This window comes from Agelaius phoeniceus, chromosome 10 (genome assembly GCF_051311805.1).
Source record: "Agelaius phoeniceus isolate bAgePho1 chromosome 10, bAgePho1.hap1, whole genome shotgun sequence".
In the NCBI taxonomy this organism is placed as follows: Eukaryota; Metazoa; Chordata; class Aves; order Passeriformes; family Icteridae; genus Agelaius; species Agelaius phoeniceus.
The window spans coordinates 12,739,504-12,753,996 of record NC_135274.1 but is presented as its reverse complement, the minus strand read 5'-3'; the positions used below and the strand labels follow the sequence as shown (position 1 = coordinate 12,753,996).

Sequence of the window (14,493 nt, the reverse complement as noted above, 5' to 3'; positions counted from 1 at the left end):
CTCAGTTCTGGGCACAGGGCAGGGGGACTACATGGAGTAATGTTATTATACTACATTTATCTGAGTAAATACAATTTGATAAAATACAGAAATATTTTTTGTTATATTTCACATAATTAATATATAATGGAGATGATTAATAATCATTTCCTGAAACTAAAATGAGTGGAAACTGCATTCAACAGTTTGAGAGAAGTAACATCTTTTTATTAAAGTCAGTACTAACACACAAGGGACTACAACTCCACTCTCCCCTCACAGAATTTGACAGTATTAATTTGCAAAGGGCCTCCCTCCCCTAAGCAACAGATTTCTTTTGGTTTTAGTTCTTTGCACTGAAAACATGGAGAGGCAGTGTTGTATTGGTTAACTTTGTGAAGCTATTTATACTGCCAAGGGGGGCAGTTATCCTCACAGTTTTAACCAGCAATTCTACTTACAAGAACTGCAGAAAATTCATTAGGAAGTAAATCCCAACCTTCACTTTCCTGCCATAGATTGTGTTTATTATTGCAATCATGAGCCCTAACCTAACTCTCTTTCTCTATCAAGTTAGAGCTTGCAATAATTCATTAATTTTCTACATATAACACGACCTAAATTTTAACAACATCTCCATAGCCATCTACATGTGAATCAGTGCCGCATAAGCTGTTTTCTCTTGCATCAAAGAGAAGCATTTGAGAAAATATTTAGCCTGAATATGTGAGCTTGGAATAACCTGACCACTTTGTTCCCCTGGATTGATAATCCACAGTTAAGAAAACAGCGAAGACGCTGAGGAGGCAGAAAACCCCTCCAAACAATGAAAGAGCAGATTTCTCCAGACTGAAGCACAAATATCTAAGCAAGATTTTTCTCTGCTGTTTTTGTTTGCTCCTTAGAGGGTAACAATACCATGTTTGTCTGATGAGGTGTACACAGTATGAAAACTGTCTCATTTAGTACTGCAGTTCTAGGCTGACTAGAGAATAATGCTACTGTGTAAACGTATTTATCATTAGACTAGAAAGGAAATCTCTTTAACATTATCTTTTCATGCCTAGACCTATGTCATAACATTGATTTTTAGATGGAACCTACCATTTTAATCTAGGTCTCTTACCCTTTTATACAAAAAGCTCTGGACTTCAGAAATTTCAGCTGTAGTTTACAGTTTCTAATGGAGTAAATTTTATTTTTAAACTTTCAGCCACCTTACCAGGTTCTTTCCTTTCCAATTATTATGAAATAGTTGATATTCATCTTACTGATACGTTTTCTAAATTATTATCTTTTTCATATGCAATTCAAATTAGTGTTTGTTTCAAATATCTACTTGTAAAAGTAACCACAGAGCTACTGATGAAACAGAAGAAACAAAGAAAACTACCACTCTGCAAGATCATCAGAGAGCTTTGTTTCACATATTTCTTGCCACATTAAAATTTAAAAGATCACACTATGTGACAAATTTATTAAAATATCATTTTTCCATTTAAAACAATCATAACTCAATAATTATATATAATTTAAGTTTATAAAGAGTATCTTTGACATTATAGTATTTTGAAGCAAGTGCCTTGTGGTTTTTTAAATGATTTCATGGTTACTGAGCTTTGAGTTGATTTGCAGTACCTAAAATACTGACTGCAAAGTGCTTTTAGGAACACTTGTCCATTACAAAGACAGTACCAAGGTTATTTAGTGAACTCTTATGAAACAGCATAGCCACAAAAACAGATACTCAGCAACTGCACTCAGACTGAGGATTTTAAAATGCTTGCTTAAGATTGTCAGGAGAATCCACAGTAGCCAAGCAGGAGCAAGAGCATGCAAGCTGGGCAGGACCCTTTTGGAAAGGACCCCAGGAACTAAACCCAGCATATATTTAATATGCCACTCTAAACAAATCCCTTTATCATGCAATACAGGAGTGTTCATAAATTTTCCAGATGGCTGAGAACTGACCATTTTTTTCTGTCTATTCTTTTATTCAAAATATACCTTGTGATCCTACCAGGAGCATATCTTCTGCTGAGTGGGGCAGCAGATAGCCAAAATCATTGGAAAACTGCAGAAAGGGGGCAGAGCTACACAAAAGAGAGAGGAGCAAATTTGGTAGTATCCTTTATATTTATTGCCATCTCTTTTTTGAGATCATTACACTGTGGAACTGAGTGGAGAGTAGCCATAGGGAGGGGATGAAGAATCCAAAGAGCTCCGAATAAATCTAAGATTATCTCTGCAACACAACTGAGCTCAAGATACAGTTGCACCCAAAGTTCAGCCAGCCTGATTGGGAGTACTTAACCCTCTTGTGGTGACAGCCATGAAGGCTGCCAATAATCTAAGCAACAGCACAGAACATCTACACTGGGGACACACGTCCCTCCTCTTCCTCCCCCCAAGAACTCAGCTTTCTTTGTGACTTTGACTCCAAATTGCTGCTTTCCCCACAAGCCAGGGGCTCCTTGGATCAGCAGCAAAGGTGGTGCAAGAACTGAGCTCAGGACTGCCCTCTCCACCCCCACACAACAGCAAACGTTCATTTTGCTATGTCAGTATTCCTGAGAGTCACGATCTCCTATTTCAGTGCACATCACCAGACGTATTATCAGGGCAGATGTCACTTTATGCACAGAATTAACTGTCTTAAACTGAAGAGGAACAGCCACACCACGCTGATCAGGTGGGACAGTCCCTGAAAAGATGGAATTTACACAGGAAAATGAAAACTTCCCAGAAGCTCTACTCACCCACACATACCTACAGCTTGACATCTCCATTCATGGAAAGCCCTTACTGGCTAAACCCTCCAAAATACCTGTATGGCATTTGACTTACTGCAACTCTTGCCCTCATTTTATATGCTGTGGGTTTTTTCCTTCTCTTTTACTTATGATGGCATATTAAAACAATAGAAAAATGTAAGAACAATGCAAAAAATCAACCAGAAAAGGACAGATGATTAAACAATAGGGAAAAAAAAGAACGAAAAATTGCAGAATAAACACTTTTATGGAGTACAGAAAAGTACTAAATACAGTACCTACATTAGGAGGGGTCAAATCTGCATTTCATGAAGCAAAACAGGAAAGCATTATAAATTATGAGTCAGATTTCAACAGACAAACTATGATGAAACTATAAAGAAATCAATGTCATATTTTATAACACTAGCTTGAGAAAACATCAGTATAAACACAGGACTTAATGGAAAACAAACAATACATTAACAGGAAAGAAAAACCATTAACAACATTGTCTTTGGGCTGAAATAACTATTTTGATGGTTTGGATCTACTTGACATCACAAGAATTATTATTTGAGGGCAAAAAGGAGTCATCTACTTTTCTTTGAACAGATAACATTGGCATGGTTATCCATCTCTAAAATATATACTATAAATACTAAGTTAAATTTGGCCAGTATTTATAATTACAAGATCATAGTCTAGCATTCAGTTGATTGTAACTTTTTAAACTGGTTTGGCTGAGACTTTCATCTCCATCTAAATGTTTCAGGAAAGTCCAGAAACTAATTCAACTGTTTTTTCCCATACCATTGAAAACTCTTCCAAATTTAACCAAGTTTTCAGTATTTCAAATCACACCAGCGATTTTATCTTCAGAGCAGAGAAGCTGAACTGAACATATTCCATCTCCACACAGCTCCTGTATGCATTTCCAAGAGCTGACATTTCTAACAAAACTGAAGCAGAGGAAGAGCAGACCTTTCCTTCAGTCATTTGTCCTGGCCAGCAGGGACTGCAGTGACTGGGGATATCACAGCTGAAAAGGGAAGACAAGGTCCTGTGCTCTACAACCTCTATCACAGCTGGCACCCAGCTGGAGCTAGAAGAGCAAGAAGCCGGAAACAGGAGTGCTCTGAGGGATACAAGATTTGTGACACAGGGATGCAGCAGCACAGACAAATCATGAAAAAACAGGAGCAAAGGAAGATGGACTCACCTAGATGGAAAGGAAACCTGATAGGAACAGTAAGAGGAAGGCACGAGAAGGCAGTGCAGAGGACTATGTGAGCATTGCTGATGATTCTCCCGAGTGCAGCACCCCTGATTCTCACACTCCTTTGAGATCAGTGAACAACTGTGAAATACACTGGCAGGAGCCATTCCATTATCCTAGATTAGCTGGTCCACAGCAAGGCCAACAGCCAAAGATTGCTACCAATTATCCCTTTATGTCTGGCATTAGAGATCTGAACTGGACAGTTAAAGGCCAAATTCCCTGCCATGACAGGATCTATACAGGCTGTTGATGCAATAGATTTATATAGGCTGCTGATACAGAAGCCTTTTTTTGAAAAAATGTTTCCTACTTTAAAAGGCAACAAACATACTCACATATATAAATGCACTATGTGAAAAATACCTTTAAAGACTATTAAAGTTGCATAATATAGCACTTCAAAGAAAAGCTAGAATTTGTACATCAGCTCAAATATAAATAGCATAGAAAGAAGCACGGGAAACCAAAAGGAAAGTAGGACAGTTTTTGCTCCTGCAAATGGATGGCAGAAGGTTATTCAGGAATGACCATTTGGTCAGGCTAACACAAATGAACAATATACACATTCCTGGGGTTTTCCACTAAGGCTTATATTGGCTGCTAGTGAGCAAACACAGGCACCAGCACACAGGGATCCTACATCACAACCTAGAAGGAATGCCTAAGTAGAAATCACTACAAATATTCTAATACTAATATTCTTCTCTTCCATACAGTTAGAAAGTTGAGTACCTTCTAATAAATTGAGATCATAAGATGAATTGTCAGGCTTGTGCAGGGCTGGATATGTGTTAAAGAGATTTGCAACAAAAGCCAAATTGAGCTTAGGGTTGCCTGCAACCACATCAGCTGGAGTTACAAACTGTCTGCAGCCCAATTTATCTGCCTGTTGGAGCATGTATTCAGCCCTCCTCAAGTCATTTTTATCCTAAAAAGAAAAACAAACAGAAGTTAATTTACAATTAAGTCCAGTACTCGATTTTACTGAACCATCAGGTAGGGAAATCTCTAAACGACCCATGTCAGTTCCTCCCTCATTCTGCCAATGCCTGAGCCAGCTCTTACAGCCCATGACAATTCCCCTCTGCCCTCTACTGTCCTTCACTTCTGTGGCTGTCAGCAGAGCATTCCTCATGAAGCACAGCAACTGCAGCCAGGAGTGTAGAGATTCTATTTCCATTTCCAGGCTGTTGATTCCCATATTCCTTATCCTCCTACATGTACCAAAGGTTCACCATCACTGCTTTAAAATTATATTCTCAAGTAATTCCAGTAAGAGTTTGAATGCTTCCAACTTGCTGTCCTTTTAATATTTTTTTCTCTTAGTCATCATAAGTTGGCAACTTATGTTTTGTTCATTAGTCTTTATTAGTAAAATACTGGTTCATTACAAAATGTGATCATATGAACTGTAGGAAATTGCATAGAAAAAATTTACTTCTACTCTCACTCTCAAAAAATCCCAAACAAGAGCAAACAAAGCAAACAAGGAATTTAAGAGAACTGAAGCATGTAAGAAAACAATCATGCACATGGGTTTCATGCTTATAATGAATAATGAGATTCTACTGTATATTCTGATTAATATATAAGTATCTCAGGCACACAGTTCAACTTTGCAGCAAATACACTCCCAGAATAATCCTTCCAACAGGCATTATGAAGCAGCTTAGACAAGTACTCCACATCAATGTAGGCTGGTTTTAGACCCTCTGTCCCTTTACAACTTAAAGCTTGATGGATGCCACACTTTGCTGCTGGTTATTGGAAGGGCTCACATGTTATTTCTAAATGCTGTCTGGTTAGAGGAAGGAACAAAGGTTTGTAAAGTCTGTTCTTCCTTGTCTGAATTCCAGAACAGGAGAACTGAGCAGGATGCTGTAATATTCACGTTGGATGACCCAAGTGAAAATCAATATACACTACTCCAAGTGAAACATAGCTCCAAACTTTTCACTGCAGGATGCATTATCCTGTTTCAGCAGCACTGTAGAACTTAATCAAGCTTTTGCTCATTTGAGCTTTTGTAACACTGAGCAATCTGGCTGAATTTTTGCACACCTTAGGAAACAGAAGAGGATTCAGGGATAACCTGGTCACCAGATTGTTGGATACATACACAGAGATCTCAGAGAATTCCAGTCTATTTTTACATTTCTGGATACTTACATGAAATCCTGTAAAGTCAATTTTAATAGGCAATTGTTCAGGGTCATCTCCTTTGGGTGCAATCTCATTTAACAAATGGTAGTATGCTCTTGAATCCTAAAACAGTGTAACAAAAAAAAAAAAAAGCAGCAAGTTTGTAGCCTTTCCTAGATATTTATTACTTTAATACTCCAATCCAAAAGCTATAGGAGTCAAATATACAGCACCCTAATTTCAGTAAATATGGATGAGGTCATACAGCCATTTTACTACCCTGTTTCACACAGAACTTACTTAGCCAGAGACAGAGAAAAGGAATATCTGCTAATTATTCTGGACAATGCTGGTTAAATTTATTCTGCTGAATATTAACTGCACTGTTGTAATTAAGATATTCATGGCAAACTTAAGTGGTCACCCACAAAAAGGATCAATTTTGCAGTAACAAACTAGAAGAAAAAACAAACCCCTACTAGTTCTGGAAGTGTTTACTACTTCTCTTAAGCACCATATAATTTTTTTAGCAAAGTAGCAGTTTTCATATAAAACTCTAGTTACAGTCTGCTTTAATAACAGCCTTCTTGGCAGCATTTGAAATGATGTAACTTGCTGAATGGTGCAGCAGATAGCCAAAACCCATTAAGGACATGGTTTTCTCCAATGAAGGAAGTCTAACCACCTTAAGGCAGTCTTCCTCCTTGGCTTTCAGTTTTAAAAAGCTGCTGTGTTCTCTGCTCAGCTGGGCTACTACAGTGCTCTGCCTGCCTTTGCAGAATGACTGAAGAGAGAAGGAACCTTTCAGCCCCCGTGGCAGTCAGCTGACACACCAGCAAAGCACTAACTGGCAGTTATTAGGCAGCTTGTAAGATGGTGCAAATTATCCTAAATAACTCTAAGAGACATTTAACAACATTAGAACTTCCCTGACTATCAGCTTGTTGGAAATGTTCACTTTGCACTGTGATATGATAATACAAGGGATGAGCAACTAAATAGGATAGAAGAGATCAAAATAATGCTCTTTCAATGTTGAAAAATGCAGGATAAACCTGCAGTCAGACAAAGCAGATTACTATTGTATCTAAATTCTTCTGATCTGACAATTTTTTTCTATGCACTGTGTGTTTTAATACCACTGTGTTCAATTATGAGAAGAAATAACTACATACCTTAATGTCTTGGCTGAAGTTAGTGATTTTCTGCCACCCTGCATTGGCCAGATGGTAATTCACCCAGCGCAGCAAGAGGTCTTCTGGGGAGAGCTTCATTAACTGATCCAGCTCTTCCCCTTCATTTAGCAAGGCAATAAGAGCTAAAAGCAAGTTTGAAAGAAAGCTGAAATCACTGCTATTGTGGTCTGAGCTAATTGCAAGGGGCTGGCATTGCTGTACCTGGCATTACTCTTACCTTCATTTCTGGAGATCTCAATATCAGCAAAAAGGCCAACTTTAATGATCTGCCACAGGAGTCCCAATACCAAGTGTGGCTTTCCTTCTTGCAAATCTTGTGATCCAATATTGACAACCGTGCAGCCAATGGCAGATGCTGAGTTCAGAGCCAGGTTTAGGTTTTCCTATTTGGAATATTATCATTGAACAAACTTGGGAGATTGTATTTTTGAGTAAAATTATTCATATTAAACTTTGGAAGAAATAATGCATTAGTTCAATGGCTTCCAACAGAAAACTGCATTCTGGAGGGGTTTTGTGAACTACCTTGCATCTTACCAAAATTTAATGAAAACAATGACAGTGTTAAATATGGACCCACCTAAAAATTGTGGGCCACCTTCTGCAGCTGGGATTACTGAGGAATATTTTAATAAAAATATTTTTTGCAATTCCTAAGTATCAGTTATACAAATAAAACAATGCTGCCCAGTATGCACTGCATATGCATTTCATTGATTTGTATAAATATCAGAGGCTTGATCCTGAAAAACACGTTCATATGGAATTCCTGCATGGAGTCCCGTGCAGGATACTACTGACATCACTGTCATCCCATCTTAATCTTACACATTTATTCAAGCAATTGTTAAACTGTAATTGAATGAAGAGCATAAGAAAATCAAGACAATTCAAAACCCTGACATTCAAAGTAAAGCTAGTGATTGTCAGAGATATTGACAAAGATTCCAAGAAAAAATAGCTGGCAGCTCTCATCAGTGTTACTATTTTCTTGTGTCATATTTCACTATCTACAGAGGCAACATAATACATGCAGTATCATCTTTGCTGACAAATCTTTTTCAAATAAGTAATGATTACAAAACCCACGTGGAGGATTTAGAACATAGAGTGTGGTTTAACTTTTCATATTTTAACATCACTGCCCAAAATGAAGTCTGCCATTTAGCTGAGGTTTTTGTCAACAGTTTTTTCTCATTGGGTCTGTAACTTATGGATCTACTTCCCTTTCCAGACCTGTTTTCTTAAACCCAAACTAAGTTCTTAAAAACTGTTTCTGTCAAACTTTTCTATGACTTCATACACATTTAAAATAGATCTCCTCATCCTCTGTCAAAGCTACTCTCCAGTATTGAAAGTGCATCATCCTATCACAGAATAGACAGCCACAGAGATGCTTTCTGCATGGCTAAAATACAACCTGGCTATCCACTCAAAGTCTAAAATTATTTTCTTCAGGTACTCAGTAAGGCAAAACAAAAATAGCTAATAGGGAAAAAATTAGAGAAAACAAGAAAAAACTATTTTTTTCTGTAAATCATCTAAGAAATAGGAGAATACAGTAGAGTTTATTAGAAAATACAATCTCATGCTTCAGGATTTTTTTATTACATATGATTTTTAATTTTTTTTTCTCCACCAGGAGAACTGTCATTAAAACAGAAAAATACTTTACTTTTTCATTTGTGGCAAGGTCCTATCCATGCAGTACTTACAGAAATAGTGAAAGGAGTGAGTTTTTTCTTATTAATAGCCCTTTCATCAATTGTATCTGGTTGTGAAAAGTTGATCATTTTGCTAAGAAAGAAAAGTCAAGAGTTTATTCAAGCTTCCATTTCTCAGAAAATATATTATTTGGTTATAAACTAGCTGCAACTAGCTGCAAACATTTCTGACAAGATAAAAAAAAAGACCATTGTCTAAATCTCCACTCCCCCATTAAATTACTGCACATTCATTCAGAATGCCCCAGATAATATACTGCATCTTCCTTTTATAATTAATAGATCATAATCTATAACTAATCCATAAAGAAAGCTCCTGAGATTAAAATGTAAACCAAAGTAACTTAAATGGTCTCTACTGAAAAACTGTAGTATAATCAGTGTATTTCTGTAGTACCTTGTATCTTCGTGGATCTCAAAGACTAATTCACATCAATACTAACAGCTAATCCCTTGTTACCATGGTGTGTCAGTAAGTACTAGTAATCCACTTGAACTAGAAACTTACAGCAGACTAAAGTTAAGGGACCTACTATATGCTCTATGTTTTGCCATGGATTTCATTCTGATTTCTGTTCCTGATACCCCATTACTTAATGACTGTAAGTAGTAACTTTAAAAATATTTCAAATAGTCAATTTTTGAAATTATTTCAAGTAATGAACTAATGAACTGTTTAATTATCTCCTTTATAAACAGCCTGCACATATCTGGCATGTATAATTATGGGTCTGAAGTGGAAAACTGCATCTATAATGTATCCACAGAGTCACATAGAAAATATGTTAAAAATCACATTTCTATGGGCAAACAAATGAAATATTTAAGACTGGGGTGTTGACGTTAACACCTGCTCAAAGTTTTCTAATTCACGTCACTGTGATCAGCATTTAACCTTTGAGATGAATTTCCTTCTCATAGCCATGGACTCACCAAAGAAGGATGCCATCTGCAAGGGATTTAAACAGACTGGCATCTGATGGGTTCATTGGTAGGAGGTGCTTACAGTCTGGGTCATCTTGTAGAGCTTTATTTATCCAATTAACAAAAGCAACTTTTTCTTCCTCTGAAAAGAAAGACAACATTAAAATAAAAGATGAACATTTCCATGAAGACATACTAGTAACAGCATACCATACTTGGGTCAAAGAGGTTCATCTGCAAAAAAACCCCTTAATTTCACAGAGGTCAGTTATTAAAAAAAAATCAGTCCAATGAGAAAGAACACAAAAAATGCTAAGTATAGATTGGCCTTTCTCCCATTGCACACTCTAAGTATCTGGTGATTTTCTGAAGGATAACATGAGTATCATAGGAACATCTTAGAGAAGGTGTGTCCTCAAGGTTGACTTCAGATTTGGTTTCTCAGCAATTACAAAGAAGGGGGGAAAATGTCTCATCTGAAATGTGTGACATCTCACTCCATGCACTGTTTGCTCAAAATGCAGTGTTTCATTCAGCCTTCTGCTGGACTTTAGAGACTGGCAGCCTTCTGAGACTGAGCTGAACTGCTGAGCTGTCTTTAGCTTTGAGAAACTTAAGAAGGTTAATATCTCAGTTTTAAATTCTCTTTCATATTCAGTGCATAATTTATTACTATGTATCTAAGAAAGCTCATTTGGATAACAGTGAATCAGGTCTCAGTACCCAAATTCCCAAAGACTACAGATGGTATTCACCTCACCTCAAGAAGCACCTGACTCACTACGCTTCTTTCACTGTCAATGGGAAACAATGTGAAATTCTAGAGCACACTTCACCTCATCATAAATGAGATGCTGGGTGAGGCCAGACCAGGTGAATCCTGCTCTAGTGGGGTTTGTTTCTCTCAACCAAAAATAAAACTGCATCTAAAGAATCACCTCTGATGCCCTACAGGCATCCTTTGGGATGGAGCATATCCCCTGCTTTAAGGATGTACCAGGTATAACTGGTGCTGGAATCCTACTGGAACAGAGGACATTGCCACCTTTGGTTAATCAAAGTAAATCTTCCTCATATACAGAACCTTAACACAGTCTGGGACAACACAAATTCCAGACTTAATCAAAAAAGTTGCAATATTGCTGATTGCAATATGATCCTAGAAGGTGGTTCACACTCTGGCTAGGAGCTGCAATGCAATTAGGCACAATTACCAACTTAAATTACATGCAGCAGGGGGAGGTAGAAAGAAACAGATCAAATATTAAAAGCTGCTTCTTCAGAGAGAGACAGTCTATACAAAAAGCATGTTCAAGTGAACAATTCCATAATGCAGAGACAGCTGAGGAGGGCAGTCCATCCAGAAAGGATATGTGGTAGTTTGTTAGTGGGGTTTTAGTTCATGTTAGTTAACACTGTGGAAATGAAAATGAGGATTCATTCATTTTTTTATCTGAATATAGGAATGAGTGTCCACTAGCACATAATGAAGGCAAAAAGCTGACTAGCTTTACTAGAACTATGCCAAAGGGGCTATTTCCTCCCCCACAAGGTGTCAGTGCTTGTTTTCCTCTTTTGCTCTCACACAGATGCCCAACTTGCCTCCAAGTGCAACTAAGAGTGAAACTGAGCAATATCTGAACAGAGATAATAAACTATCACCCACACTTATTTGTCCATCTCCACATGCTTCTGCTGTGTTAATTTGCTTTTATTGCCAACAGTTTCCAGTTAGGTTCTGTTTTATCTATAGTGCAAATTCAAAGAGTCTTCCTCCATGGAAAATTTGCCCATGTTTAATTATTTCTTACCTGAATAAGAGTGCTGTGTCCCCTCACTAGATATTGCTGATGTTCCTCCAATTGCTGTAATACCTTGCTTTTTGTTTATTGATTTTCGGAAAGATTTGCTAACATCTTTGCTTTTCAATTCCTGAATTATCTGAAATTAAAAAATAGAAAGCATTTTGTGATTGATTGTTCCTTCAAATAACTGTTAAATCATGTAAGTAGTCTAGAGTCAGCAGTTAATCTGATTGAATTTCTATGATACCTATAATGACTTCTGTTCTAAAAAGAAATAATTACTGTTTGGATATCTATATCTACACTGGATATCTAACATATTATTTCACAGTGAATACCTCTATTAAGCCATGCTATCTAAAAAAATAGACATACAAATATCCACACAATTTTTCCATAGATATTTTGGTAAACTGAAGAACACAACTAAAGATACACACATTTTTGATAATGATAGTATATTTTTCCCACTTATTTCCCCACATGTTTTGCATGCAAAAGGGTCTAACATGACAGTTAAACACGCCCTTCCTTTATCAAGCTAATACCATTTTCCACCTGCCTGCAATGTAACCCACATTGAATATATTAGTATGTCCTAGGTTTGCCCAAATACTGCAGAGGTCTCAGACTGACAATGAAGTATAAGTAAAAGACACAGTTAATACCTGGAAGCAAATACTTGCATGTTTAGAATCTCAGAAAGATCAACCCCTAATTCAACAAGCAACCTTGTGCAATTAGCAGCAGTACTCTAATTTCAAAACAAAACATCATCATCCCCAAGCACCCACAACCAACAGCCTGGTAAGTTCTTGTTTCTTTTAAAATGCACCAGTGAGCCATTCTCATTAGAAAAGCCTAAAGCTTTGAAATCTGCTCAGTGAAAGGGAAAACTTGTACCTCACTCCGAGTAATAAAGAGCCATTAGTATAGAGATTAAGCATAGTGAAGCACTGCTAAGAGCATTCAGAGGCTGCTATCCAACTGTCTGCTCTTTTGGCAGAGCAAGGGCTGACCCAACAGTGCCTACAATATGTACTCCTTCCCCTCAACTTGGAGGGAACAGAAAACAACACTGATTGCAACTACTGTTCTTTCACATGCTGCTGAAATCAGAACCATTAAATTAAATAAGAGTGTGAAAGATAAAAACTAGAAAATAACCATATAGGATATTCTAGGTTGTCACAGAAAACTCAAAATAATAGTTATATATAAAAATAGCACTTAGTGCTATTAATTCTCAATAGATATCAAACAGTAGAGAAACATCCAAAGGAAAGGTCTTACAGAGACAAATTCTTCAAAGTTGATCTTCCCATCCTTGTTGCTATCGGTCACTAAAATGATTTTTTCTACGATCTCCCGGACTTTGTAACCAGGCAAGGGCAGGCTTGCTTCTTTAAACAGGTCTTGAAGCTCGTAATCACTGACATAGCCACTGTTGTCAATATCTGTAGAATGAAAGCACAAGTTGTTATACTTGTGTAAACTCATGCATATTCACGTACTAAGGTATGGTAACTGTTAAGAATAAATGAAGCATGATAAACACAGTTCGAGGAGATGAGTGTTTCTTTCTCTGATATAGGTAAGTAAGTATGAAGGAATGCTTGTGGATTGGAGGCATAACTATCCAGGACTTGTGCCATCTTGTTATATGCTTTCTCAGGAACTATCTTCTGATCCCAGAGCACTGATAGAACGAGATAGCAAATCTGCAAATAGTAAAAAGCAAGATTTTCTTATTTCTTTTAAGACCCGCAACAAAACTATCTATAAACACTCAAGTCAAAGGGACATCAATTAATATATGCTTAGTGTAATATTAAACCATTTGCAATCAGTAAGCTCAAAATCTGATGCATGTTGGATTAAAAGAGCTCTATGAATGATATATTTGTAAGAAATTTAAGAGAACATCACAATGAATCAGAAACAGAAGCAGATGATGTGGCCACTCCTCTGACTTGTCAAGGTGCTCCCACTTTTGTTTGGTTTTTTTTCATTTACTAGTTAAAAACATCTCTTCCTATTGCATCTAGTATCAGAACTCAGTCAATAATACCAGAGTGGATGAATGCCTCCCATGGCAGAAGGGCAAGCAGAGAAACATGCTTTCATCCCCAGCCATAACTAATTGCTATACAGTAATTTTTTTTGTAATCCATACTACACGATGTAGCTTCTGTACAGCTTCATAAGGCAGCCACATTTCACTGCAGACAAAAGGCTAAAAATGAAGGGTAAAAATAAAAAAAAAATGTGGTTTTGATACTATCAAAAGTTCACAAATCAATACACAAACTTGATGTCTGCATATGCATTAATTCATCCAGTGGCTTGCAGACATGTAAGACCATACATAATAACAGGGATGCTCTAACCATCAGAGGACATGCTCATGGGCTCACTCAGATTACCAGCTATTTTATTTCTCTAGGTTCATCTTTCACTGAGGGTAAGTTTCCATGATGACAAGCTGAGAGTTAAATAAATGCCTTCTCTCAGTTTACCAATTTAGTTGCAAGTACTTTATCCATAAAGACATTAGAAATGTTAAAAAAATTAAAACCAATCATGCTTAATTTTTATGTTTTACAGAAAGCATAAGGAAAAAATGCTCTTCATGGAGTAGGAGCAGTACAGACAATTCTTCAAGCTGAAATAGGAAAAGATGCAGGC

At 37.1% G+C, this 14,493-nt stretch overlaps 1 protein-coding gene and 1 long non-coding RNA gene across 5 annotated transcripts in view; one reads left to right on the top strand and one right to left on the bottom strand.

Annotated features, from left to right (window-relative positions):
• The window catches only part of PLS1 (plastin 1), a 40,963-nt gene that overhangs the window by 7,111 nt on the left and 19,359 nt on the right, over nt 1-14,493 (bottom strand). For 3 of the 4 annotated variants that reach the window (XM_077183928.1, XM_077183930.1, XM_077183929.1), the window contains exons 3-11: nt 13,099-13,262; nt 11,812-11,941; nt 10,010-10,142; nt 9,068-9,149; nt 7,570-7,735; nt 7,332-7,474; nt 6,184-6,279; nt 4,747-4,942; nt 3,032-3,052 (exon numbers count right to left, since the gene is read on the bottom strand). In XM_077183928.1, the coding sequence (XP_077040043.1) occupies nt 3,032-3,052; nt 4,747-4,942; nt 6,184-6,279; nt 7,332-7,474; nt 7,570-7,735; nt 9,068-9,149; nt 10,010-10,142; nt 11,812-11,941; nt 13,099-13,262 (1,131 nt within the window). The remainder of the gene's footprint in view (nt 1-3,031; nt 3,053-4,746; nt 4,943-6,183; nt 6,280-7,331; nt 7,475-7,569; nt 7,736-9,067; nt 9,150-10,009; nt 10,143-11,811; nt 11,942-13,098; nt 13,263-14,493) is intronic. The other variant, XM_077183931.1, reaches the window with a different exon arrangement.
• LOC143694881 (uncharacterized) overlaps nt 1-14,493 on the top strand; it is a 23,342-nt gene extending 8,849 nt beyond the window's left edge. Inside the window, exon 3 of the long non-coding RNA XR_013183624.1 lies at nt 14,413-14,493. This is a non-coding gene — a long non-coding RNA (uncharacterized LOC143694881). The remainder of the gene's footprint in view (nt 1-14,412) is intronic.